Here is a 26,128-nt window from a genome sequence, read left to right as displayed (position 1 = left end):
ACCAGAATCGGTTCCCGGTCGGGGAGGGGGGGGCTGGCGTCAAACCCGCCCGGATTTGACGCCAGCCTTACGATTTCTCCCCCTCTGGGAGAATCGCGCCCTTAGCATTCATAAGGCACTGTGGGCCATCAGCAGCAGCAGAATTGTACTTAACCACATACTCATTATCAATTTGATTCATCCCATGTGATATAAAGAAATGGCAGAAGGTACTAGATATTGCAAAGGCTATGGACCTTGACAATATTCCAGCAATAGTATTGAAGAATTGTGTTCCAGAACTAGCTGTTCCCCTAGCCAACCAAGCTGTTCCAGAACAGCTACAACACTGGCATTTACTCGCCAATGTGGAAAACTGCCCAGGAATGTCCTGTCCACAAAAAGCAGGACAAACACAACTGGGCCAAAATATTGCTCCATCAATCTACTCTCAATCATCAGTAAAGGAATGGAAATTTTTGTAATTAGAATCATAGAATCACTACAGTGTAGATGGAGGCCATTCGACCAATCAAGTCTGCACCGACCCTCTCTGAAAGAGCACCTTACCTCGGCCCCATCTTCGCCCTATCCCTGTAACCCTACCTAATCTTTTTGGACATGCACAGGCAATTTATCATGGTCAATCCGCCTAAGCCGCACATCTTTTGGACTATGGGAGGAAACTAGAGCACCCAGAGTAAGCTCACGCAGACACGGGGATAATGTGCAAACTCCACGCAGTCAAAGAACAAAGAACAAAGAAAAATTACAGCACAGTAACAGGCCCTTCGGCCCTCCAAGCCTGCACCGATCTAGATCCTCTATCTAAAACTGTCGCCTATTTTCCTGAGGTCAGAACCGAACCCAGGTCGCTGGTGCTGTGAGACAGCAGTGCTAACCACTCTACCACCGTGCTGCCCCTAGTGTTATCAAGTGGCACTTGCTTAGTAATAACCTACTCACAGACATTCAGTTTGTGCCAGTGCCATCAGCCCCTGACCTCATAACAGCCTTGGCCCAAATTTCCATCCATATGCATATGAATGGGATGACGTGCCACAGGACTGACCGTTACTAATTGTCTATAGAATTGTCCAGCAAGACCACACAAACAGCTCACTAACCCTGCTGCCCACTTCAAAAGAAGTAAAAATCACTCTGTTGCATCCTGCTGTAAAACTGAAGATAATGGATTTACTTACAATTAAGGTAATTGCACACACGCAGAAAATGCAGTAAAGATGCATAACGCATACAGAAGTTCAGTAGCTTTTAGTTGATGTCTCTGCTATGCAGATAAGAGTCCATTGAGATGATTATTGCCCATTCCATATGATGCTGACAAGAATCCAGGAAAGTCGATATGATGAACAACACACAGCTCTTCAGACAGTTGTATGGGGCCCTCAAGGCAGCTTTTGATGAGAAAGATATAGTACATTGTACTTCTAAGGCATCCTGAGAGGAGGTTTGACACAGTTTTTGGTCTCACCCCTGTGAGGCTTAACATGATGCCTATTTGAACTCAGACTGAGGTGGTTAAACCATCATCATGTTTGATTAACTGCAGTTTTTTTATTCCGGTAACAGAGGATGGGCAAGGGAAATGCAGTTAATGGTGTTGATATGGAGTTTAAAAAGATGCTTGAAATCACATATTGAACTGCTAAACAAAATTGAAACCTGGATGATGGGAATTAGCATCATGGATACGAAAATAGCTATTCTTTCAAGTTTGTGTCGTCTGCAAATTTGAAAATTCTGCTCTGTATCCTGAGTTCAAGTTGTTCATATATATCAAAAGCGGCAGTATTCCTATTACTGAAGCAAGTGCCCTAGCCCTCCTGTCCAAAAACAGCCATTCACCACAGCTCGCTTTTCCATCCCTCAGCTATTGTCGTATCCATTCTGCTCACCTGAACAAAAAACTGCCGTTAGTAAAACATGATTCTTGTTTGACCAAGTGTTTCACCACTAAGATTAAACTGGCCTGCCTGTAATTTGTCTGGTTTATTCTTCCCCCTCCCTCTTTTTTTGACAAGTGTGGAACATTTAAAGTGCTCCCATCCTCTGGAGGGTTGGAAAATCACAGTTCTCATCTGTAATGTTTTCTCGTCTCACTCAGGTTATCCATTATAATTATAATAATTATAATTATTATCCTGCACTATTATCTCTGATGTCTCCCAAGGGTCTAACCTTGGCTCCCTCCTATTTCTCGTTGTTATGCTGCCACTCAGCGACATCATCTGAAGGCCCAGCATTAGTTTTCACTGATGACACCAAGCTCTACCTTACCAATCTCTGATATCTAACACAGCAAACCCAGTTGCCCAACAGAATCTAACAACAGCAGATCAAGGCAGGTACTCATTCCCTCATTCTGTAAGAGTGAAGCTCTTGGAATATGGGAACTAGAATTGATATGGCCGGACTCAAGTATTCAGGTGGATCTTGATACTCTTTCAGGTTCACAAAGCTAATGAAGAAACTGCATTGGCCACCTGGTTAATGAATGATCCTTGCTAAAAAGTCTCCCAGAGTCTTTCCTCATATAGGGCACATTGGCACAGTGGTTCACAGTGCCTCACAGCGCCAAGGACCAGGTTCACTTCCGGCCTTGGGGTGACTGTCTGTGTGGAGTTTGCATGTTCTCCCCGTGTTTGCGTGTGTTTTCTCTGGGTGACCTCGGATGGGATTTTCCGGTCGCTGGGCGAATGCGGCTGGAGAAACCCGTCCATAGATTGCAATGAAGATAGCTATTGGCTTCATGATGATGTGTGTTGGTGAAATGGGCAAGGGTTTGGCAGATGGATAACAATGCAGGATGTGTGAAATGTTGCAAATGCGGGTGTGAGGGGGGGAATGTGAAATGGAAAGAGAGAATTATATAAATGGCAGGATTTTCAAAATGAGCAGAGAGACCTTGATGCCCAAATGTACAAATTCCAAAAGATGACAGGGCAAATTAACATGATGGTTATAAAAGCAAATTGTTTTACTGAGGTTTATAAATAAAGCAGTAGAGTCAGAAAACAAGGAGCTCACGCAACAAATTTCTAAATCACTGGGTATGAGTCAGCTGGAGTCTTGAGGAGAAATGTGGACTCTACACTTTGTGAAGGATGTCACAGCGTTGCAGCAGGTGGAGAGGGGCTTTACCAGGATGTTGCCAGGGATGAGGGACCTCAGTTATGAAAAGAGGCTGGAACAGTTTGGACTGTCCTCCTTGGAAAAGAGAGGTGAAGAGTTGGCCGGGTTAAAGGTTTTCAAGGTGATGAGAAGTTTTGATAGAGTAGACCAAGAAAAATGAATCCCGCTGGTAAATTGGGTCAATAATTCCACATTATTGAAGGTGAGAAGGTGAGGGATGTATTTCTGTCAGAGTTTACAGCACCTGAAAATGTGGTGGTGGCTGATTGATTGTTTGATATTTATTGTCACATGTACCAAAGTGCAGTGAAAAGTATTTTTCTGCGGCCAAGTGAACGTTCACGGTACGTACACAGAAGACAAAAGAATAATCAACAGATTACATTGACAAATGGTACATCAACAAATAGTAATTGGTTACAGTGCAGAACAAGGGCCAAACAAGAGCAGCATAGAGCGGCGTGAATAGTGTTCGTACAGGGAACAGATCAGTCCGAGGGGGAGTCGTTGAGGAATCTAGTAGCTGTGGGGACAAAGCTGTTCCTATGTCTGGACGTGCGGGTCTTCAGACTTCTGTATCTTCCGCCTGATGGAAGAATCTGGAAGAGGGCAAAGCCTGGGTGTGAGGGGTTTCTGACAATGCTGTCTGCCTTCCTGAGGCAGCGGTAGGTGTAGACAGAATCAATATGAGCATGGCAAGCTTGTGTGATGCGTTGGGCTGAGTTCACCACACTCTGCAGTTTCTTGCAATCCTGGGCCAAGCAGTTGCCATACCAAGCTGTAATGCAGCTGGATAGGATGCTCTCTATGGCACATCTCTAGACATTTGTGAGAGTCGATACCGACATGCCGAATTTATTTAGCTTCCATAGGAAGTAGAGACATTGTTGGGCTTTCTTGACTGTTGCATCAATGTGACTGGACCAGGACAGACTGTTGGTGATGGTGACCCCCCAGAACTTAAAGCTATCAACCATCTCCACTTCGGAGCCATTGATGTAGATGGGGTATGTGTCATACTACACTTCCTGAAGTCAATGATCAGTTCCTTGGTCTTTCCAACAATTAGAGAGAGGTTGTTTTCAGTACACCATGCAGCCAAGTGATCTATCTCCCTTTTGTAGTCTGATTCGTTGTTGTTTGATATACGACCCACCACAGTCATATCATCTGCAAACTTATAGATTGAATTGGAGTTGAATCTTGCCACATAGTCGTGTGTATATAGGGAGTACAGTAGAGGAGTGAGAACACATCCTTGAGGTACCCTGGTATTGAGGACTATTGTGGAGGAGGTGCTGTTACCTATCCTGACAGGTTGTGGTCTGTTGCTGAGGAAGTCAAGGATCCAGCTGCACAGGGAGGAGTTGTAGTCCAAGGTTGCAGAGTTTTGTTATTAGTCTTGTCGAGATAATGGTGTTGAAGGGGGAGATGTAGTCTATCAACAGCAGTCTGACCTAGGTGTCCTTGTTGTTGAGATATTCGAGTGTTGACTGTAGGGCCAGAGAGATAGCATCTGCTGTGGATCAGTTGCAAACTGCAATTAGCTTATTCTACGAATAATGTTTGAAGGAAATTGGACAGATAGTTGAGGAGGTGGAAGTTATAGGACTACCGGCTAAAAGGGAGCATGTGAGACTTACACAATCTCTCTTTCAAAAATACAGCACAGGTATGATGGGCTAAATGGCCTCCTTCTACACCCCAAGTTTATACGGTTTAATAAAGCAGATTATAGCGGGCGAGAGTGTTGGAGTACGTGAACGGCCAGAGTGTGGGGAGGGTCCGAGTGTGGGGAGGGTCCGAGTGTGGGGAGGGTCCGAGTGTGGGGAGGGTCCGAGTGTGGGGAGGGTCCGAGTGTGGGGAGGGTCAGAGTGTGGGGAGGGTCAGAGTGTGGGGAGGGTCCGAGTGTGGGGAGGGTCCGAGTGTGGGGAGGGTCAGAGTGTGGGGTGGGTCAGAGTGTGGGGAGGGTCAGAGTGTGGGGAGGGTCAGAGTGTGGGGAGGGTCAGAGTGTGGGGAGGGTCAGAGTGATAAACGGTGTTTTAATTATCGAGGTCTCATAGCGATTGTATGTTCAGCGCAGGGGAAAGTGCTTAACTTCAAAGTTGATGTGGCGAACTGGGTAACATCCTATAGTGCAAATATAGGAAGGCAGTTTTACTGAAAGACGTGTTTAAAATGATGCAAACAATTAAGAGTGTAGCTTAATAGAAATACCATCTGCTGAGGTGCTCCAGGGCAATGGGGAATTACTTTAAAATTCTGGTGCAAACCTGTTGGACTATTTCAAAAAAGCGTAAGGAGTGTTTGGAATTGCCACTTCCCAAAAGGCTGAGGATACTGAGTGTCAATCAACTTTTTCTGACGTAGGTCGCTAGATTTTGCAAGGTACGAGCAACAAACAACATATCTAATTTTATGGTGGTGCATTTAACACAATAAAATATCTCAATGGATATGGAAACAAGGGTAATTGGAGTTGAGTTACAGGTTAACTATGATTTGATTCAATGGCAGAACTTGCTTGAGGGGCTGAGTGTCCTCCTCCTGTTCCTTTATTGACTCATAACAGCAATTAGAATCCATATCAGTGGAGGTTAACACTACCAAGGGTCATAAAACGTTGGGGTGAGTAGTTCACAGGCCACCTAACACTAATTATACTTTTGTACAGGACATGAAACAACAAATTATTGGAGCTTGTCACAAGGGCTTTAGGTGTTTTAGTAAGCTCAGAGAAGGGGGCAAAAGAGGGGGAGGTGTGGCGCTGCTAGTCAAGGACAGTATTACGGTGGCGGAAAGGATGCCAGATGGGGACTCTTCTTCTGAGGTAGTATGGGCTGAGGTTAGAAACAGGAAAGGAGAGGTCACCCTGTTGGGAGTTTTCTATAGGCCACCTAATAGTTCTAGGGATGTAGAGGAAAGGATGGCGAAGATGATTCTGGAAAAGAGCGAAAGTAACAGGGTAGTTGTTATGGGAGACTTTAACTTTCCAAATATTGACTGGAAAAGATATAGTTCGAGTACATTAGATGGGTCATTCTTTGTACAATGTGTGCAGGAGGGTTTCCTGACACAATATGTTGACAGGCCAACAAGAGGCGAGGCCACATTGGATTTGGTTTTGGGAAATGAACCAGGCCAGGTGTTAGATCTGGAGGTAGGTGAGCACTTTGGAAACAGTGACCACAATTCGGTGACCTTTACGTTAGTGATGGAAAGGATTAAGTATACCCCGCAGGGCAAGAGTTATAGCTGGGGGAAGGGCAATTATGATGCCATTAGACATGACTTAGGATGTGTTGGTTGGAGAAGTAGGCTGCAAGGGTTGGGCACACTGGATATGTGGAGCTTGTTCAAGGAACAGCTATTGCATGTTCTTGATAAGTACGTACCAGTCAGGCAGGGAGGAAGGGGTCGAGCGAGGGAACCGTGGTTTACCAAAGAAGTGGAATCTCTTGTTAAGAGGAAGAAGGAGGCCTATGTGAAGATGAGGCATGAAGTTTCAGTTGGGGCGCTTGATAGTTACAAGGAAGCGAGGAAGGATCTAAAGAGAGAGCTGAGACGACAAGGAGGGGACATGAGAAGTCTTTGGCAGGTAGGATCAAGGAAAACCCAAAAGCTTTCTATAGGTATGTCAGGAATAAAAGAATGACTAGGATAAGAGTAGGGCCAGTCAAGGACAGTGGTGGGAAGTTGTGTGTGGAGGCTGAGGAGATAAGCGAGATACTAAATGAATACTTTTCGTCAGTATTCACTCAAGAAAAAGATAATATTGTGGAGGAGAATGCTGAGACCCAGGCTATTAGAATAGATGGCATTGAGGTGCGTAGGGAAGAAGTGTTGGCAATTCTGGACAAGGTGAAAATAGATAAGTCCCCGGGGCCGGATGGGATTTATCCTAGGATTCTCTGGGAAGCCAGGGAAGAGATTGCTGAGCCTTTGGCTTTGATTTTTAGGTCATCATTGGCTACAGGAATAGTGCCAGAGGACTGGAGGATAGCAAATGTGGTCCCTTTGTTCAAAAAGGGGAGTAGAGATAACCCCGGTAACTATAGGCCGGTGAGCCTAATGTCTGTGGTGGGTAAGGTCTTGGAGAGGATTATAAAAGATACGATTTATAATCATCTAGATAGGAATAATATGATTAGGGATAGTCAGCATGGTTTTGTGAAGGGTAGGTCATGCCTCACAAACCTTATCGAGTTCTTTGAGAAGGTGACTGAACAGGTAGACGAGGGTAGAGCAGTTGATGTGGTGTATATGGATTTCAGTAAAGCGTTTGATAAGGTTCCCCACGGTCGGCTATTGCAGAAAATACGGAGGCTGGGGATTGAGGGTGAATTAGAGATGTGGATCAGAAATTGGCTAGTTGAAAGAAGACAGAGAGTGGTAGTTGATGGGAAATGTTCAGAATGGAGTTCAGTTACGAGTGGCGTACCACAAGGATCTGTTCTGGGGCCGTTGCTGTTTGTCATTTTTATAAATGACCTAGAGGAGGGCGCGGAAGGATGGGTGAGTAAATTTGCAGACGACACTAAAGTCGGTGGAGTTGTAGACAGTGCGGAAGGATGTTGCAGGTTACAGAGGGACATAGATAAGCTGCAGAGCTGGGCTGAGAGGTGGCAAATGGAGTTTAATGTGGAGAAGTGTGAGGTGATTCACTTTGGAAAGAATAACAGGAATAAGGAATATTTGGCTAATGGTAAAATTCTTGGTAGTGTGGATGAGCAGAGGGATCTCGGTGTCCATGTACATAGATCCCTGAAAGTTGCCACCCAGGTTGATAGGGTTGTGAAGAAGGCCTATGGTGTGTTGGCCTTTATTGGTAGAGGGATTGAGTTCCGGAGCCATGAGGTCATGTTGCAGTTGTACAAAACTCTAGTACGGCCGCATTTGGAGTATTGCGTACAGTTCTGGTCGCCTCATTATAGGAAGGACGTGGAAGCTTTGGAACGGGTGCAGAGGAGATTTACCAGGATGTTGCCTGGTATGGAGGGAAAATCTTATGAGGAAAGGCTGTTGGACTTGAGGTTGTTTTCGTTAGAGAGAAGAAGGTTAAGAGGTGACTTAATAGAGGCATACAAAATGATCAGAGGGTTAGATAGGGTGGACAGCGAGAGCCTTCTCCCGCGGATGGGGGTGGCTAGCACGAGGGGACATAGCCTTAAATTGAGGGGTAATAGATATAGGACAGAGGTCAGAGGTGGGTTTTTTAAGCAAAGAGTGGTGAGGCCGTGGAATGCCCTACCTGCAACAGTAGTGAACTCGCCAACATTGAGGGCATTTAAACGTTTATTGGATAAGCATATGGATGATAAGGGCATAGTGTAGGTTAGATGGCCTTTAGTTTTTTTCCATGTCGGTGCAACATCGAGGGCCGAAGGGCCTGTACTGCGCTGTATCGTTCTATGTTCTATGTTCTAAGGGCTTTGTAATAATATGGAAGACTTTAATATTTAATATAAGGTGGGACCAATCAAGTAGATAACGCTAGGGCAGCATGGTGGTGCAGTGGTTAGCACTGCTGCCTCACGGCACTGAGGTCCCAGGATCGATTCTGGGTCACTGTCCGTGTGGAATTTGCACATCCTCCCCGTGTTTGCGTGGGTTTCACCCCCACAACCCAAAGATGTGCAGGATAGGTGGATTGGCCATATCTTTTTATTAAAACAGTAAAAAATATATACAAGGCCAAACGGTACAAACACTCATTTTGTGTTGGAGAAACAGGGTACCCTCACCTCAGTACCAATGTATGGGGAGGAGGGGTAGATACTCTGAAGGGGGTGGTGGGGAGAGAGGGAGTCGGGGTGTTGGTGGAGGGGGGGGGGGGCAATAGAGCACTGCCTGAACTATCTACGGAGCCAGAAAAATAAAAGAACCTGTAATGAACTCCAATTAGCTTTATTGGTTGGCCAATTGGAGTATGAGCTCCCTCAATGATAGCTCATTGAGGGGGCCCATATAAGCACCTGTGTAGGCTTTGTGAGCCAGTCTTAAGTTGACTGGACTGCTAGAGCACGGTTAGGAGCTGCTTCTGTAATATCGTTATTGTAAATAAATATTGGTGTGGTGACGGATCTCCTGCCTCCCGTGGATTACTACAGAACCTTAATTAAGATGTGCCTGATTCCAGGAGTCTCCCAGCGGGGGTGAGGGGTGACACACCACACTAAATTACCCCTTAATTGGAAAAATTTAAACAAAAAGTAGATAACGCTGATCTGGAAAATGAATTTGTAGAATCCCTTTGCAACAGTTTTCAGGAGCAATATGTGGAGGAACGATCTCGGGAGACAGCCATTACTGAGCAATCATTGTACAATGAGGCAGGTTTAATTAGCAGTCTCATAGTAAAAGATTATCTGGATAAAAAGAGATCATAATACAATTGAATTCCATTGAAGTTGGGAAGTGACTGTGGTGATATGATTTGCATACCTGTCTGCCATTGGGGCAGAACACCGGCTTACCATTGGCCTTGGTCGGTCATGTGCCTCTCGACCGATTGGTCGAGAGGCTGAGTTAACCACGCCTCCTTGCCGAGGTATAAATAGTCAAACGCCCGGCGGTCGTCCATTTTATTGTAGACAACCGCAGGGCTAAGTTCTAGTTTATTAAAGCCTAACTTTTGTAAAGCAACTCGTCTCTCGTGCAATTGCTGAAGAAAGTATGTCCGGGGTGCGTGGGAGTATTAATTATGTTGGTTGCCTTTCTGGGGCAGCGGGAGTTGTTCCTAACAAACAATTGTCTTTGGGCCCTGACACAAACTCTATTTGGTAACCAAATCTGCTTGTACACAACATTGCCCCCAGTTTGACTCCAAGACATGTTGGGGAGATCAGTGATTGCTTTGGGAATGTCAGTGATGAGTCAGTTAGTGCAGTAACAACATTAGCATGGACAACAGTGCTCCTGGGTGACATTGTGAATAAGAACAAAAATTTACCTGCTTTCTGTCTTTGGGATCGAGATTGGCAGAGCCCAGGATACGAATCGAATTGATGCGTTTTGTCAAGGTTTTATCAGTAAAATTGTCCTTAATGTTATCAAACAGTTGCTTTGCAGAATTGGCCCAAAGTTCCTTGAAGTCCAGTAGTTCCAGGGAGGCATTGATCTGTGTATCATAAAACGACCGCATATTAGTACAGTAACATTAAGATCCTGCTTGCACTGAACTATTTTGTCACCAGCTTCACCCCATCTCTCTTTGTGGCGAGGCACAACACTTTCAGATGGTTGACCATGAAGGCAACATGGCTGCCCTTCATCAGAAATATTGACCAGAATTCTGGGTAGCAATCGGAATCAAGGATCCTGAGCCGATTGTAGTGGCCTTGCTGCAACCAGCTAAGACCAGCTCAACATAGGCCAAGGATAGAGTGTTTATCCAGTGGTTAGCACAGTTGCTTCACAGCTCCAGGGTCCAAGGTTTGATTCCTGGCTTGGGTCACTGTCTGTGCGGAGTCTGCATGTTCTCCCCGTGTCTGCGTGGGTTTCCTCCAGGTGCTCTGGTTTCCTCCCACAGTCCAAAGATGTGCGGGTTAGGTGAATCGGCCATGCTAAATTGCCCATCGGTTAGGTGGGGTTGCGGGGATAGGGTGGAGGTGTGGGCTTAAGTCGGGTGCTCTTTCCAAGGGCCCGTGTAGAATCGATAGGCCGAAAGGCCTCTTTCTGTACTGTAAATTCTCTGACTTCTGGATCGTGCAGTCACTCCTGCCCACTCAATTCCACATCAAAATCAAGCATCATGTCCTATGAGCCAGTGGTGTTTTAATGCTGGCTTTTATTAATCTATCTTTTCATTGTGAAATCTGAGTAAATCTCTGAATGTTTATGCGCCTGGATGTTTTTCAGTAAAATAGATCCAGAGGAGAAGATTTTGATTGGTTGCAGAATGGCAAAATGGAGACTATCACCCAAGGAAAAGAAAGAGTTTAATTCATACAACACCTTGTGTGATGTCTCTGCACTTTACAACAAATCACCACCTTGACTTGGAAATATAACACCATTCCTTCACTGTCACAACCCTGGAACGCCCTCCCTAACAGTGGGCGGAATTCTCCGACCCCCCCGGGGGGGTCATTGCCCAGGCCCAGCGTCAATCCCGCCCCCGCCGGGTCCGGAATTCTCTGTCCCCCGAGATTCAGCGGGGGCGGGAATCGCACTGCGCCATTCGGCGGACGCCCAGCGGCGATTCTCCGGCCCGCGATGGGTCGAAGTCCCACCGCTGACAGGCCTCTCCCGCCGGCGGGAATCAAAACACCTACCTGACCGGCGGGATTTGCGGCACAGACGGACTCCAGGGTCCTGGGGGGGAACGATCTGACCCCGGGGGTTGCCCCCACGGTGGCCTGGCCCGCGATCGGGGCCCACTGATCATCGGGCGGTCCTGTGCCGTGGGGCCACTCCTTTTCCTCCGCCTTCGCCATGGCGGAGGCGGAAGAGACCCCCTCCCCTGCGCATGCGCCGGTATGATGTCAGCAGCCGCTGACGCTCCGGCTCATGCGCAGACTTACGACGGCTGGCGAAGTCCTTTCGGCCCCGGCTGGCGTGGCGCCAAAGGCCATTCACGCCAGCCGGTGGAGTGGGAACCACTCCGGCCCGGGCCTAGCCCCTCAATGTGAGACTTCCGCACCTTTGGGGTGGCCCGACGCCGGAGTGGTTCACGCCACTCCGACATGCCGGGACCCCCGCCCTGCCAGGTAGGGGAGAATCCCGGCCAGTGTGTGGATGTATTGTTGTGCATTCATGTTTATACTCGTTGGAACAGTGTCACTTTAAGAGTCAGTGCATGATGTATTGATGATACCGTCGCCAGTTTTGGTGGGATAACAGTCAGTCTTTCGTTACAGCCTGTTGATTAAACGCCTTTCCAAGAACACTCGTATTTGTTTGCCTGTATCTTCATGGCCTACAAGCCTATCCTTTACAGATACCACTAATAAAACTGGCAACGAGGAGGCCGGAACCACGCTGGCAGGCTCATGAAGGAAAAAAATAGAAAAATAGTTGATCCATGTGTAGGCACCTGAAAAGGATTTGGATGCCAAAAGTGGTGGCGGAGGATACTAAATATCGCTAGCAACCATTGAAGGAACCAAAATTCAAACACAGATTTTGTGGAAAAGAACATTGAACATTGCCACGTGCTCTGCTCGGAAAGACCTGGAACAGTGCTCCCTCTACTGTGAGCAGCAAGTCAAGTAACAAATGCCCTGTGACAATTAATTGAGAGTGAGGGGAGCTCTGCAACACCCCTTTCAAAACTCGGAAAGGAATAGGCTGAGCTCAGGGTTGCCTTGTTTAAACTTCTGTAAAAAGTGAGGTCGCACTAAAAACTTTGTGGCAAATTTGTGCTTATGCAAGCCTTCCCATAGTAAAATGGCGGGAGTTTTTGGCATCATAGAATTTATTGTGCAGAAGGAGGCCATTCAGCCCATTGAGTCTGCACCGGCCCTTGGAAAGAGCACCCTACTTTAACCCAGTTACCCCACCTATTCCTTTTTGGATACTAAGGGCAATGTAGAATGGCCAATCCACCTAACCATGCACATCTTTGGACTGTGGGAGGAAACCAAAGCACCCGGAGGAAACCCACGCAGACACCAGGGCCATTTCTCACCAAAGCCCTTGGTCATTGCCAAGAGGTTCAGCTTCCATAAATATAACCACGAAAGAAATGAATCAATCACACAATACACAATTTGTAGCTACTTTAAAGAAATTAGCTGAATACAGTGAATTTGGAGATGTCTCAAACAACACCATTGGGGACAGACTAGTGTGTGGTTAAGTAAGGTTAAGTAATGAAGCTATCGGGACTTCCGGTTGCGGCGATACGGAGCTAAGCCGCACGTTCGGCTGCTCCCGCCATTTGCGGACATTTGGGCTCTTTTTCGGGCCCGTAACGGCGCTTGACGGACTTTTCCTGGTGTGGGAAGACATCAGCAACGCCTCCTGCCGGTGGATGGCCTGGACCAGGAGCGGGGGCGGTAAAAAAAATCAGCGCTGGAGCAGAGAAAGGTGTGAGGGAGGAAGACACAGATGGCGGCGGGCGGGGAACCGGCAGCGTGGACGCAGTGGGTGCAGGAGCAGTGGGAGCTGCTCCAACGCTGCTTCAGGGAGCTAAAGGCTGAGGTGCTGGAACCGCTAAAGGCCTCGTTCGATAAGCTCATGGCGACCCAAACAGCCCAGGAGCAGTGATCCGTGAGGTTGAGCAAAAGGCCTTGAAGAATGAGGATGAAATCCTAGGCCTGGCGGTGAAGGTGGAGGCACACGAGGCGCTCCACAAGAAATGGCAGGCGAGGCTTGAGGAAATGGAGAACCGCTCATGGCAGAAGAATTTGCGGATCCTGGGCCTCCCGGAGGGGCTGGAGGGTTCGGACCTGGGGGCCTATGTGGTCACTATGCTGAACTCACTAATGGGAGCGGGGTCCTTCCAAGGGCCCTTGGAGCTGGAGGGGGCCCACCGAATGCTGGTGAGAAAGCTCAAGCCTAACAAGCCACCAAGGGCGGTGCTGGTGCGGTTTCACCGGTTCGCCGATCGAGAATGTGTGCTCAGGTGGGCCAAGAAGGAGCGGAGCAGCAGGTGGGAAAATGCAGAGGTTCAAATCTACCAGGACTGGAGCGCGGAAGTGGTGAAGAAAAGGGCCGGTTATAACCGGTCAAAAGCAGTGCTGCACAGGAGAGGGGTGAAGTTTGGCCTATTACAGCCGGTGCGCCTTTGGGTCACTTATAAAGACCGCCAGTATTACTTTGACTCCCCGGAGGAGGCCTGGGCCTTTGTCCAAGCCGAGAAGCTGGACTCAGACTGAGAATTGAGGGGGGCCGGGGACTGTTGTATAGTGTTTTGGGGTTCTGTTCCTCCTTGTTCATTTGTTTTGGGTTTTTTTTTCTATTGGGAGAGTTTGTGGGATGTTTTGTAGGCCGTTGGACGGGTTTCAGGAAGGGGGAAAGTTGTTGGGGGAGGGAAGGGTGGCTTGGGTTATGGTGAGGGAGTTTGGGCCTGGGGAGCAGCGCTAGAGGGGGTGAGGCCGGCCGAGCGGGTGGCGCAGGCTTTTTTCCCCACGCTTTGGGTTGAGGGGCGGGGCTGGCCGAGGAAGTGCTATGGCTGATCGCGCATCTGTAGGGGCTGAGGGCGGATGTGGCCATGCTCCAGGAAACGCACCTTAGGGTGGTGGATCAGGTGAGGTTGAGAAAGGGGTGGGTTGGGCAAGTGTTCCATTCGGGGTTAGATGCGAAGAACCGGGGGGGGGGGAGCGGGTGGTGCAGGTCAATGTGTACGCCCCAAATTGGGAGGATGTGGGCTTTATGCGGCGTATGCTGATCCGGATTCCAGATCTTGAGGCGGGGGGTTTAATAATGGGAGGGGATTATAACACAGTGCTGGACCTGGCACTGGATCGCTCGAGGTCCAGGACGGGTAAGAGACCGGCGACGGCCAAAGTGTTGAGAGGGTTCATGGACCAGATGGGAGAGGTGGATCCTTGGAGATTCATGAGGCCTGGGGTTAGGGAGTTTTCATTCTTCTCCCACGTCCACAAGGCTTACTCCCGGATTGACTTTTTTGTTTTGAGCAGGGCGTTGATTCCGAGGGTGGAAGGTGCGGAATACTCGGCGATAGCCATTTCAGATCACGCCCCGCATTGGGTGATCTAGAGCTGGGGGAGGGGAGGGACCAACGCCCTATGTGGAGCTTGGAGGTGGGGCTGCTGTCGGACGAGGAGGTATGCGGGCGGGTCCAGAGGTGTATAGAGGGGTACCTAGAAATTAATGATAACAGGGAGGTGCAGGTGGGGGTGATCTGGGAGGCGCTGAAGGCAGTGGTAAGTGGGGGAGCTGATTTCCATCAGGGCACATAGGGAGAGGGGTGAGAAAAGGGAGAGGGAGAGGCTGGTGGAAGAGATGGTGAGGGTGGACAGGAGGTACGCGGAGGTCCCGGAGGATGGGCTGTTGAGGAAGCGTCGTAGTCTCCAAGCGGAGTTTGATATATTGACCACCAAGAAGGCGCAGTGGAGGAGGGCGCAGGGGGCGGTATACAAATATGGAGAAAAGGCGAGTCGGATGCTGGCGCACCAGCTCCGGAAGCGGGAGGCGGCTAGGGAGATAGGGGAGTTAGGGATGGAGGAGGCAGTCTGGTGCGGAGTGCGAGGAGCATTAACGGAGTGTTCAGGACCTTCTATGAGGAGCTATACCGGTCAGTGCCCCCAGTGGAGGAGGGAGGAATGGATCGCTTTCTGGGCAATGTAAGGTTCCCGAGAGTGGAGGAGGAGCAGGTGGGGGGGTTGGGGGCACCAGTTGAGCTGGAGGAGCCTGTCAATGCGATGGGGCGTATGCAGTCAGGGAAGGCACTGGGACCCGATGGGTTCCCGGTTGAATTTTATAAGAAGTTTTCAGACCTGCTGGCCCGCTGCTAGTGAGGACCTTTAATGAGGCGAGGGAGGGTGGGGCCTTGCCCCCGACGATGTCCAGGGCATTGATCTCGCTGATTCTGAAGCAGGATAAGGACCTCCTTCAGTGTGGATCTTATAGACCGGTTTTGCTCCTCACCGTGGATGCGAAACTGCTGGCCAAGATATTGGCCAGGAGAGTGGAGGACGTCGTGCCGCAGGTCATACATGAGGATCAAACGGGTTTTGTGAAGGGGAGGCAATTGAACGTTAATGTGCGGAGGCTTCTCAATGTCATATGATGCCGGCGGTAGATGGGGAGGCGGAGATAGTGGCGTCGATGGACGCGGAAAAGGCCTTTGACAGGGTGGAGTGGGGATATCATTGGGAGGTTTTGACGAGTTTTGGGTTTGGTGAGGGATTTATTAGGTGGGTGAGGCTGCTGTAGGATGCCCTGGTGGCGAGTGTGGTGACGAATGGGAGGAGGTCGGAGAATTTCCGACTGTACCGGGGGACGAGGCAGGGGTGCCCCCTGTCTCCCCTGCTGTTTGCGCTGGCGATCTAACCCCTGGCCATGGCGCTGAGGGGGATAGTGCGGGGGGGTGGGGGGGGAGGAGCATCGGCTGTCGTTATATGCAGATGATTTATTGTTGTACGTGGCAGATCCGGTGGGGGGGATGCCGGAGGTGATGAGCATTCTTGGGGAGTTTCATAGAATTTACAGTGCAGAAGGAGGCCATTCGGCCCATCGAGTCTGCACCGGCTCTTGGAAAGAGCACACTACCCAAGCCCACACCTCCACCCTATCCCCATAACCCAGTAACCCCACCCAACACTAAGGGCAATTTTGGACACAGAGGGCAATTTATCATGGCCAATCCATCTAACCTGCACATCTTTGGACTGTGGGAGGAAACCGGAGCACCCGGAGGAAACCCACGCACACACGGGGAGAACGTGCAGACTCCGCACAGACAGTGACCCAAGCCGGGAATCGAACCTGGGACCCTGGAGCTGTGAAGCAATTGTGCTAACCACAATGCTACCGTGCTGCCCGTTCGGGGACTTCTCCGGGTATAAGCTCAACGTGGGGAAGTGTGAGCTGTTCATGGTGCATTCTGGGGACCAGGAGATAGGGATTGGGGAACTCCCGCTGAAAAGGGCGGAGGGGAGTTTCAGATACCTGGGGGTCCAGATAGCCAGGAGCTGGGGTTGACAGACAGCCAGGAGCTGCAAAAGTTCAACTTTACGAAGCTGGTGGAGCAGATGGAGGAGGAGCTTAGGAGGTGGGAGGGGTTGCCACTCTCCCTAGCGGGCAGGGTCCAGTCTGTCAAAATGACGGTGCTCCCGAGGTTCTTGTTCCTCTTCCAGTGCCTACCAATCATGATTCCGAAGGCTTTCTTCAGGAGTGTCAATAGGAGTATTATGGGATTTATATGGGCGCAGAAGGCCCCGAGGGTGAGGAGGGTGTTCCTGGAGCGGGGTAGGGATGTGGGGGGGTTGGCGTTGCCCAACCTATGTGGGTACTACTGGGCTGCAAACGTTGCGATGATACGTAGGTGGGTGATGGAGGGGGAGGGGGTTGCCTGGAAGAGGATGGGTGCCCGGCTGTCAGCTTGACACGGCCAAGTGTTGGGGCCTGAGGTGGATCATGCCTATGGAAGTGGGTGAGATGGTGTATGAAGGGTTTCGGGGGTGAATGTGGAGTATAAAAGAGCCTTGTATAGGTTGAGGGGTTATAGGAAGGGTCCCGAAAGGTGATTTCCGAAAGGGGATGGGTTGGGAGTGAAACGGAGGGGGACCCGCTGCCACCCATTACGGGGTCTTCACTTGGGAGGATGGGGGGGGTTAATGCCCACATCTGCGGGAGGTGGCATTTCACATGGGTGGCGGAACCTCAAACTCACTTGGAGATCAGGGCACCTCTTCAAAATTGCCCCCGAATCTCTGAGGAGCCGGCCTTGCCACTGTGCTAAGCTCCCCACTGCTGAAAAAAATTCCAAGTGTGGGCTGGACTGGGGAGAAACACTCCAAGGCCCCAAAAGTGTGGGTGAATCCAGGTCTGGATCTCACCCAATAAACTGAATCCCGTTGACAGGTTCTGACAGCCATGCCACAATGTGGAGGAGGCACCACAGAGGCTGTGCCATGGGATTCAGGCAAAGGGGGCTCTTGGATGCAGCCTGGAGGGGCAGCAGTTGGCAACCGAAAAACAGATCAACAGCCTGGGGCAAGAACAAAAGAACTAGCCTCTGTAGTCAAAGCTCTGAAAAAGCAGCCGAATCAGTTGGGAACAGGGCTAACCAGGATGTTTTTCATAAAGGTTAAGCAGTATTGGCAAGGAACGTGCGAGATGTTGCAATGTGAAGCCATTGTGGGCGGGATCACTTTTTGGCAAATCTGCATATTAGAGCGAGACAGCTAATCTCACTTGAATATGAAGTTCCCCGAGATAACCAAGGCGTTGGAATCTATCCCAAAGGGGCTTTACAGACCCCCTGTGAGTGCAGTTTCGTACTGGTCTCCACAAGCAGGGGGATTGGAGGCCCCAGTTGCATGCCCTTTGGGCAGGGCAGTGCCCTGGCATAGCCGGTGCCACCTGCGTGCACTACCAAGCTGCCCGTGTGGCCCTGTCAACTGGCAGGGGCACTGCCAGGGGGCCAGATGGGCACTTCCAAGGTGCGAAGCTGATGTTTTTTGCACGGCGGTGATCGGGCGTGGGGGTGCCCTGTGCGGATGAGTGGGCACTTGTGGATCACCACTTTCCCAAACCAGCCGTCCTCAAGCAATTACTCTGAAAAGAAACAAAAAAACAAGAAACAAAGAAAACCCTGACGCGAGTGCAAATCGAATAAAACAGAATAAGTAATAGGCACTTCCAACCACCCCGATCCGAACACAAAAAGCCCCCAGCACCGTGGGGCGCGATTCTCCGCAAATGCGGAGAGTCGTAAAGGCTGCCGTGAAACTGCCCGTGTTTCACGGCAGCCTCCGCGCCCCCTCCTGGGACCCGATTCTCCCCCCCAGACCATCGCTAAGCCCGCGCGCCAAGCGTCACGGCGGCTGACGCGCACGATGACGTCAGCCGCGCATGCGAGGGTTGGACGGCTCCAACCCGCGCATGCGCGGATGACGTCATCACGCATATGCGTCAAACCCGCGTATGCGCAGGCCGTCATGCCCCTCAGCCGCCCCGCGGACAGATCCTGCGGGGCGGCGGAGGAACAAAGAGTGCGCGGTTATCGGACGCACTGCCCGCGATCGGTGCCCACCAATCACAAGCCCATGCCACCCTTCGCACGGCCGTGGTGCGGCCGTGCCAATCGGTGCCATGGTTGTCCGGGACTGCACTTGGCGACCGTTTTCACGAATGGTGAGAGCAGGTCTGTTTGCGTTCGTGAAAACGGCCGTAAAGGTCTGGGAACTCGGCCCATCGGCCTGGAGAGAATCGCTGCTCGCCGTTTTTTTCGTGCCGTGGGGGAGGGGGGGGGGGGGGAGAATAGCGGGAGGTCGGGAAAAATGTCAGGAAGGCCCTCCCGCTATTCTCCGACCCGTCGTGGGCAGCGGAGAATCGCGCCCGTACCTTAACTACCCTCTTTTCTAACGAGCCGCCATTGGCCCACTGTAGCACCCGCTCCTTGTCCAGGAACCTGTGGAACCGGATCACCATCACCCGGGGGGGGGGGGGGGGGGGGGGGGGGGGGGGGGGGGGGGGTGGGGGGGGGGGGGGGTGGGGGGGGGGGGGGGGGGGGTGGGGGGGGGGGGGGGGGTGCTCGTGGCAGCCTCGCCAGTGCCCTGTGCATCCTGTCCACCTCCACCGGGCGCGGGAAGTCATCATCTCCCAACAGCTTCTGGATCATGCCCGCCACATACGCTGTGGCTTCCCTTAGTCCCCTCCGGGAGACCAACGAGTCTCAAATTCTGCGGACAAGACCTATTTTCCAGCTCCTCCACCTTTTTCAGGAGCCATTTTTGCTGGTCCTTCGGCCTCTCCAACTCATCCTCCACCACCGTTTGGTGATCCTCCTGCTCCTCCAACGCCTTTACCAGCTTCTGGATCGTACGATCCTGGGCATCCAGTCTATGCTCAAGGCGCTCAATAGACTTCTGAATCGGGTCTGAAACTGTCCCGTTTCATAGATTATCATAGAATTTACAGTGCAGAAGGAGGCCATTCGGCCCATCGAGTCTGCACCGGCTCCTGGAAAGAGCACCCTACCCAAGGTTAACACCTCCACCCTATCCCCATAACCCAGAAACCCCACCCAACAATAAGGGCAATTTTGGACACTACGGGCAATTTATCATGTCCAATCCACCTAACTTGCACATCTTTGGACTGTGGGAGGAAACCGGAGCACCCGGAGGAAACCCACGCACACACGGGGAGGATGTGCAGGCTCCGCACAGACAGTGACCCAAGCCGGAATCGAACCTGGGACCCTGGAGCTGTGAAGCGATTGTGCTATCCACAATGCTACCGTGCCGCTGTAAAGCGCTCTTGGATGACCTTCAGCAGATTCTCCGTTGCTGGCTGGGCTGACTGCACCGGGGTCCGGCCATCGGCCATATTGTCTCCATACACCTGTGTTTGGAGTCAATGCCTGAGTGCCTATGCCTTCAGATCCAGCGCTCAAAGGTACAAAAGTGTCAGGGCAAAAGGTCCAAAAGTCCGACCGGATCAAGAGATACCAAATGTGCGATTTACTCCTCCATAGCCGCCACTGGAAGTCCGATTATTAGATATTTTACATGGTCCGTCCATGTGCTTTTATGGATGGTGGCTAATTGGCTGGACAGCCTTCACATTTTTGTTTAGTACTCGATCCAAGGAGAATTAAAATGCTCAGAATAAAGTAAAAGAAGATGTTTGCGGGTTGAGAGTTATCCTGTCAGTTGTTTTAATTTGCATCACATATGGAACCCCTACAGTGCAGAAGGAAGCCATTCAGCCCATCGAGTCTGCACTGATCCTTGAAACAGCACCCTACACATGTCCTCTCCCCGTCCAATCCCTTTCACCTCACCTACCCGGCACACCCCTGGACACTAAGCATAGCCGATCCTTCAACCTGGTTTCTCTGTGAGGGGAGAGATGAGCTCGTCAATTTTAATGTTGGCCATTGTACCACTGTCATTTGCTCAGTGACATGAGACCTCCATGGCACTCCATTTAAAGAGCACGGGTAGAAAAGTAAATCTCAGAGGCCATTTCTGTGAAAAGTGCTTTGACTGAAGAAATCTGCTGTTGAAATTGACGTGCGAGTTGGGTTCCAAAAGCAATACTGGAAAAAATTAGATGATGGTTTGGATATAATGTTGATATCCATGAGGTCACCATGTAGTCAAACAGCACGGCAAATGTTTCATTTGGTTTATGGCACAATCTGATTAATAACTGAAGGATCCGGTTTCTCAAGAAAGTTCACAATGTTGCCTGCCTCAGGCCCTGCTGGGAGCATTACATCGAAGATCAGAATAAAATAGACCTCACTCAAGAGGGATCATATTCTCAGCAGTGGTTGGTTGTTATCAATTTCCTACTTCCTCCCTGATCACTATCCCTGATCACTATCACTGCCACTCAAATGTTGGACAGTAACGTATCATCATGCTTGAAAATCTTACTGATATTTTGAGGTGATTTGAACTCTCTTATTTACTGGTGTTGAGTTGATGACTCAAACTGATAGAATCCCTACACTGCAGAAGGGAACCATTCGGCTCATCGTGTCTGCACCGACCTTTCCAAAGATCACCCTAACTAGTCCCAATTCCCTACCCTGCCCACATAACCCTACCCAACGTTTGAACATTTAGGCGCTATACAGCATGGCCAATCCACCTACCGGCGTGGGCAGCAGAGAATCGCGCCCTAAGCGCCGACGCCGGAGTGAAATCCGCTCCTCGCCCCCTATTCTCCCACCTCCAGGGGGCGAGGAGCTGCGCTGTGTCAATTTCACGCGGCGGGCATTGGTGCCCGTGTCAAAGCGGCGCTGCGTAAATGACGCGGCCAGCGGCGCTTAAATGACGTCACTCGCGCATGCGCAGGTTGGCCGGTGCCAACCATGCGCGGTTGCCGTCCTCCCCGTGGGCGCCCCGCAAGACATGTCGGAGTGATCTTGCGGGTCGGCGGAGGAAAAAGAGTGCTTCTTTTAGAGACGCCAGCCCACCGATCGGTGGGCACCGATTGCGGGCCAGACCCCCACTGAGCACCCCCCTTGGTGCTCGATTTTCCCTCCCCCCCCTCCCCCACAAGCCACACACACAGCGTTTGCACACTGTTCACGCCGGCAGCGACCAGGTGTGGTTGGCGCCGGTGTGAACCGGTCATATTGGGCAGGCCGCTCGGCCCATCTGGGCCGGAGAATCGCCGCTTGACCGTTAGAAGCGGCGAGCGGCGATTCTCCGAGCAGCCTGCCGTAAAATGCGGCACGCTGTTTTGGGGGGCTGGGAGAATTGTGTGCGGGTGCCAGGGCGGCGTGGCGGGAATCGCCCGGCACTCCTGCGATTCTACCACCCAGCGTGGGGGACGGAGAATCGCGCCCATTTATTTTAAATCACAAGCTTTTGGAGCGCTGCTCCTTCATCGGGTGAAGAAGGAGCAACGCTCCGAACGCTTGTGATTTCAAATAAGCCTGCTGAACTTTAACCTGGTGTTATGAGACTTCTTACTGTGCCCACCCCTGTCCAGCGCTGGCCTCTCCGCATCATGTCCTGATCAAGGCTCTGCCGTGGAGGCAACTCAGACTTGGGGCGCGATTCTCCACCCCCCCACGACGGGTGGGAGAATAGCGGGAGGGCCTCCATAAATTTTTCACGCCCTCCCGCTATTCACCCCCCCCCCCCCCACACCCGACCCACACCACGAATCGCCGCTCGCCGTTTTTCACGCCGAGCGGCAATTCTCCGAGGTCGATGGACCGAGCGGCCGGGCCTTCACGCCCGTTTCAACACGGCAGCAAACACACCTGCTTGCTGAGTCGTGAAACGGGCGCCGGATGCCCGTTTGGGACATCTGGGGGCCCGATTGGCAGGGCAGTACCACGGCCGTGCCAAGGGGGCCATGCGTCCCTGCACTCTTTTCCCTCCGCTGCCCCGCAAGATCAAGCCGCCACGTCTTGCAGGGCGGCTGAGGGAAAAGACGCCAACTGCGCATTCAGATATCCCGTTCAGATTGTCCCCGCTCCCACCAATGAAATAATAGCATTCTTGCCATGAAATGTCCGGAATCCGATGACCATACATTTATTTTTCATAAGCAGGCCTCTCCACTGTATTATCCCCCCCCCCCCCCCCCCCCCCCCCACACACACAACCCCAGGAACATCATGTTGGTGTTGGATGACATCAGATCTAATTTTATGGAAATGTGCTTAAGTGGTGATAATTGGTTTCTCGCCACACTACAACGAGATCCCGATTTCGCCAACAGGAGCGGACCGGTTGCATCGCTAACTGTTTGGCGCCTGGTGCGGTTCCCTTTTTTTGCCTCTCCAGCTATTAACCAACCTCGTTATGCTTGAGCGTGAGGGTAACGAGGCCAAAATATCGTGCCCTGAGTACACTGCCACCCACCCAGACCCAGGGTCAGTGAGGTGTTGAGCTGACCTAGGCATGGACATTGTGGATAGCACAATGGCTTCACAGCTCCAGGGTCCCAGGTTCGATTCTGGCTTGGGTCACTGTCTGTGCGGAGACTGCACATCCTCCCCGTGTGTGCGTGGGTTTCCTCCGGGTGCTCCGGTTTCCTCCCACAGTCCAAAGATGTGCAGGTTAGGTGGATTGGCCATGATAAATTGCCCTTAGTGTTGGGTGGGGTTACTGGGTTATGGGGTATGGGGATAGGGTGGAGGTGTTGACCTTGGGTAGGGTGCTCTTTCCAAGAGCCGGTGCAGACTCGATGGGCCGAATGGCCTCCTTCTGCACTGTAAATTCTATGATCTATACCTTATGGTCTGTACATTTTACTGCATATGTGAAAATGGTCCTAGTAGTTAATAAAGATTTACATTTAACCTACTGAAGACTATGAAGAGATTTTTAAAACACACCGGGCGCGATTCTCTGCCCCCCACGACGGGTCGGAGAATAGCGGGAGGGCCTTCCCGACATTTTTCCCGCCCTCCCGCTATTCTCCCCCCCCCCCCGCCCAACTCCCGACACGAATCGCTGCCGCCGTTTTTTTACGGCCGGCAGCGATTCACAGCTGATAGATGGGCCGAAGTCCCAGCCCTTTACGCTGTTTTTACGAACGGCAAACACACCTGGTCTGGCCGTTCGCAAAAACGGCGGGAACAACTCGCTTTTTATAACCATGGCACCGATTGGCACGGCAGTACCATGGCCGTGCCAAGGGTGCCATGGGCCCACGATCGGTGGGCACCGATCGCGGGCAGCGGGCCCGATGCCCGCGCACTATTTCTCCTTCCGCCGCCCCGCAGTATCCATTTGCGGGGCGGCTGAGGGGCATCCCGGCCCGCGCATGCGCGGGTTTCGCGCAAATACGCGATGACGTCATCCGCGCATGCGCGGGTGACGTCATACGAAATTCGTTAAGCCCGTGATGCCGGAGCTTACGGCGTCGGGCTGCTAGCCCCGACCGGGGACCAGAATCGGTTCCCGGTCGGGAAGGGGCGCGCTGGCGTCAAACCCGCCCGGGTTTGACGCCAGCCTTACGATTTCTCCCGTTTTGGGAGAATCGCGCCCACTATTTCTCCTTCCGCCGCCCCGCAGTATCCATTCGCGGGGCGGCTGAGGGGCATCCTGGCCCGCGCATGCGCGGGTTTTGCGCAAATACGCGATGACGTCATCCGCGCATGCGCGGGTTGGAGTCTTCCAATCCGCGCATGCGCGGCTGACGTCATATGACGCGTCAGCCGGCGCTAACTCCGGCAAGCGGGCTTAACGAAATTCGTTAAGCCCGTGATGCCGGAGCTTACGGCGTCGGGCTGCTAGCCCCGACCGGGGACTAGAATCGGTTCCCGGTCGGGAAGGGGCGCGCTGGCGTCAAACCCGCCCGGGTTTGACGCCAGCCTTACGATTTCTCCCGTTTTGGGAGAATCGCGCCCACCGTTCTGTAACCAACCCCCTCTCAAGAAAACAGAGCTCCAGGTCATTGCAAACTTCTTCCCTGAAGCACATGAATAAATGAACCTTTCATGAAACACTTGGAAAAATAAGGTCCTCTTTGAAGCATATCCCACAGCACAAAACCCATTAAAGAGAGTTCGTCTGGGCTTTTGTTTGAGATTGTTATTAAGCGGCATGAATGTTACCTGCCAAATCTTTGTAAAAGCTAAGCACATATTCTCTTTAAATTGATTTGGGAATGATCCAACTGAGATGTTTGAGATGATTAAAGGGGTTGATAGGATAGATACAGAGTTACTATTTCCTCTCCTGAGGAAATCCAGAACAAATGGTCACAATCTTAAAATTCGAGCGAAGCCTTTCAAGTGTGAACTCAGGAAGTCTGTATTGTGACATTATCAGCCATGATCACCGTTTCCTCTATTCTTTTTTCAAAGTGCGTGGGTGATTCTTTTAAGCGGACAGCCGCTTTTTGCGGACCACACATTGGGTTAAGTTAGAAGTGGTAGACTTTTGTGTGGTCTGCACGGGGACTTTCAAGTTATTGTTTGGCCGAGAGGAAGGATTGACCATGATCTGAGAATGAATGGCTGAACAGGTTGAAGGCACTGAATAGTCTATTCCTGCTCCTGCATTAACCCAAGTCAATTAACGGCTGGCAAAATATTCTTCATTATTGTAGGAGCTGTGAGTGGGCGGCACAGTGGCACACTGCTGCCTCACAGTGCCAGGGGCCTCGGGTTCAATTTAGGCCTTGGGTGACTGTCTGTGTGGAGTTTGAACATTCTCACTGTGTCTGCGCGGGTTTCCTCCGGGTGCTCTGGTTTCCTCCCACTGTCCAAAGGTGTGCATGTTAGGTGGATTGGCCATGATAAATTACCCCTTAGTGTCCAAAGATGCACAGGTTAGGTGGGTTATGGGGTGATGAGGGTAGGACAGGAGAGTAGGCCTAGGTAGGGTGCTCTGTCAGAGGGTTGATGCAGACTTGGTGGGCCGTTTGTTTAATTATTATTATTAATAATAAGGGCTTCCTTCTGCACTGTAGCAATTCTATGGAATAACGTAGATCATCAGCAGTCAAAAAGCATAAATACTGAGTCAACAGAAATTTCCTCCAATTAAATATCTGGAAGACTGAAACTATTGGTTGGGATTTTCCACCTCCCTAACTCCCTCGCCACGAGGATCATTGTGGGTAGGGTAGAAAATCTGAAGCTCCATAAGAAGGCATTGTGCTCAGTGGGCGAGACAGCTGTTTTGTGAAGCAGAACAAGGCCAGCAGCGCGGGTTCAATTCCCGTACCAGCTTACCTGAACTGGCGCCGGAATGTGGCGACTGGGGCTTTTCACAGTAACATCATACTTGTGACAATAAAAGGTTATTATTATTATTATGTTGACTTTGAGTGGGAATATCTGCTTCTGCATTAGTGGGATGGCCCCTACCTTAAACATTTCCCCTTCTCATCGATTCCATCCCTCCCCCTGGTAACTGCCTGAAGG

The 26,128-nt window shown here is 51.0% G+C and overlaps 1 protein-coding gene across 1 annotated transcript in view; it reads right to left on the bottom strand.

Annotated features, from left to right (window-relative positions):
* The window catches only part of ace (angiotensin I converting enzyme (peptidyl-dipeptidase A) 1), a 223,005-nt gene that overhangs the window by 138,924 nt on the left and 57,953 nt on the right, over positions 1 to 26,128 (bottom strand). The window contains exon 2 of the mRNA XM_038778735.1: positions 10,088 to 10,255. Coding sequence (XP_038634663.1) covers positions 10,088 to 10,255 — 168 coding nt within the window. The remainder of the gene's footprint in view (positions 1 to 10,087; positions 10,256 to 26,128) is intronic.

The sequence above is a fragment of the Scyliorhinus canicula genome, chromosome 19 (assembly GCF_902713615.1).
Source record: "Scyliorhinus canicula chromosome 19, sScyCan1.1, whole genome shotgun sequence".
Classification (NCBI taxonomy): Eukaryota; Metazoa; Chordata; class Chondrichthyes; order Carcharhiniformes; family Scyliorhinidae; genus Scyliorhinus; species Scyliorhinus canicula.
This window is presented reverse-complemented; position numbering and strand designations above follow the sequence as displayed.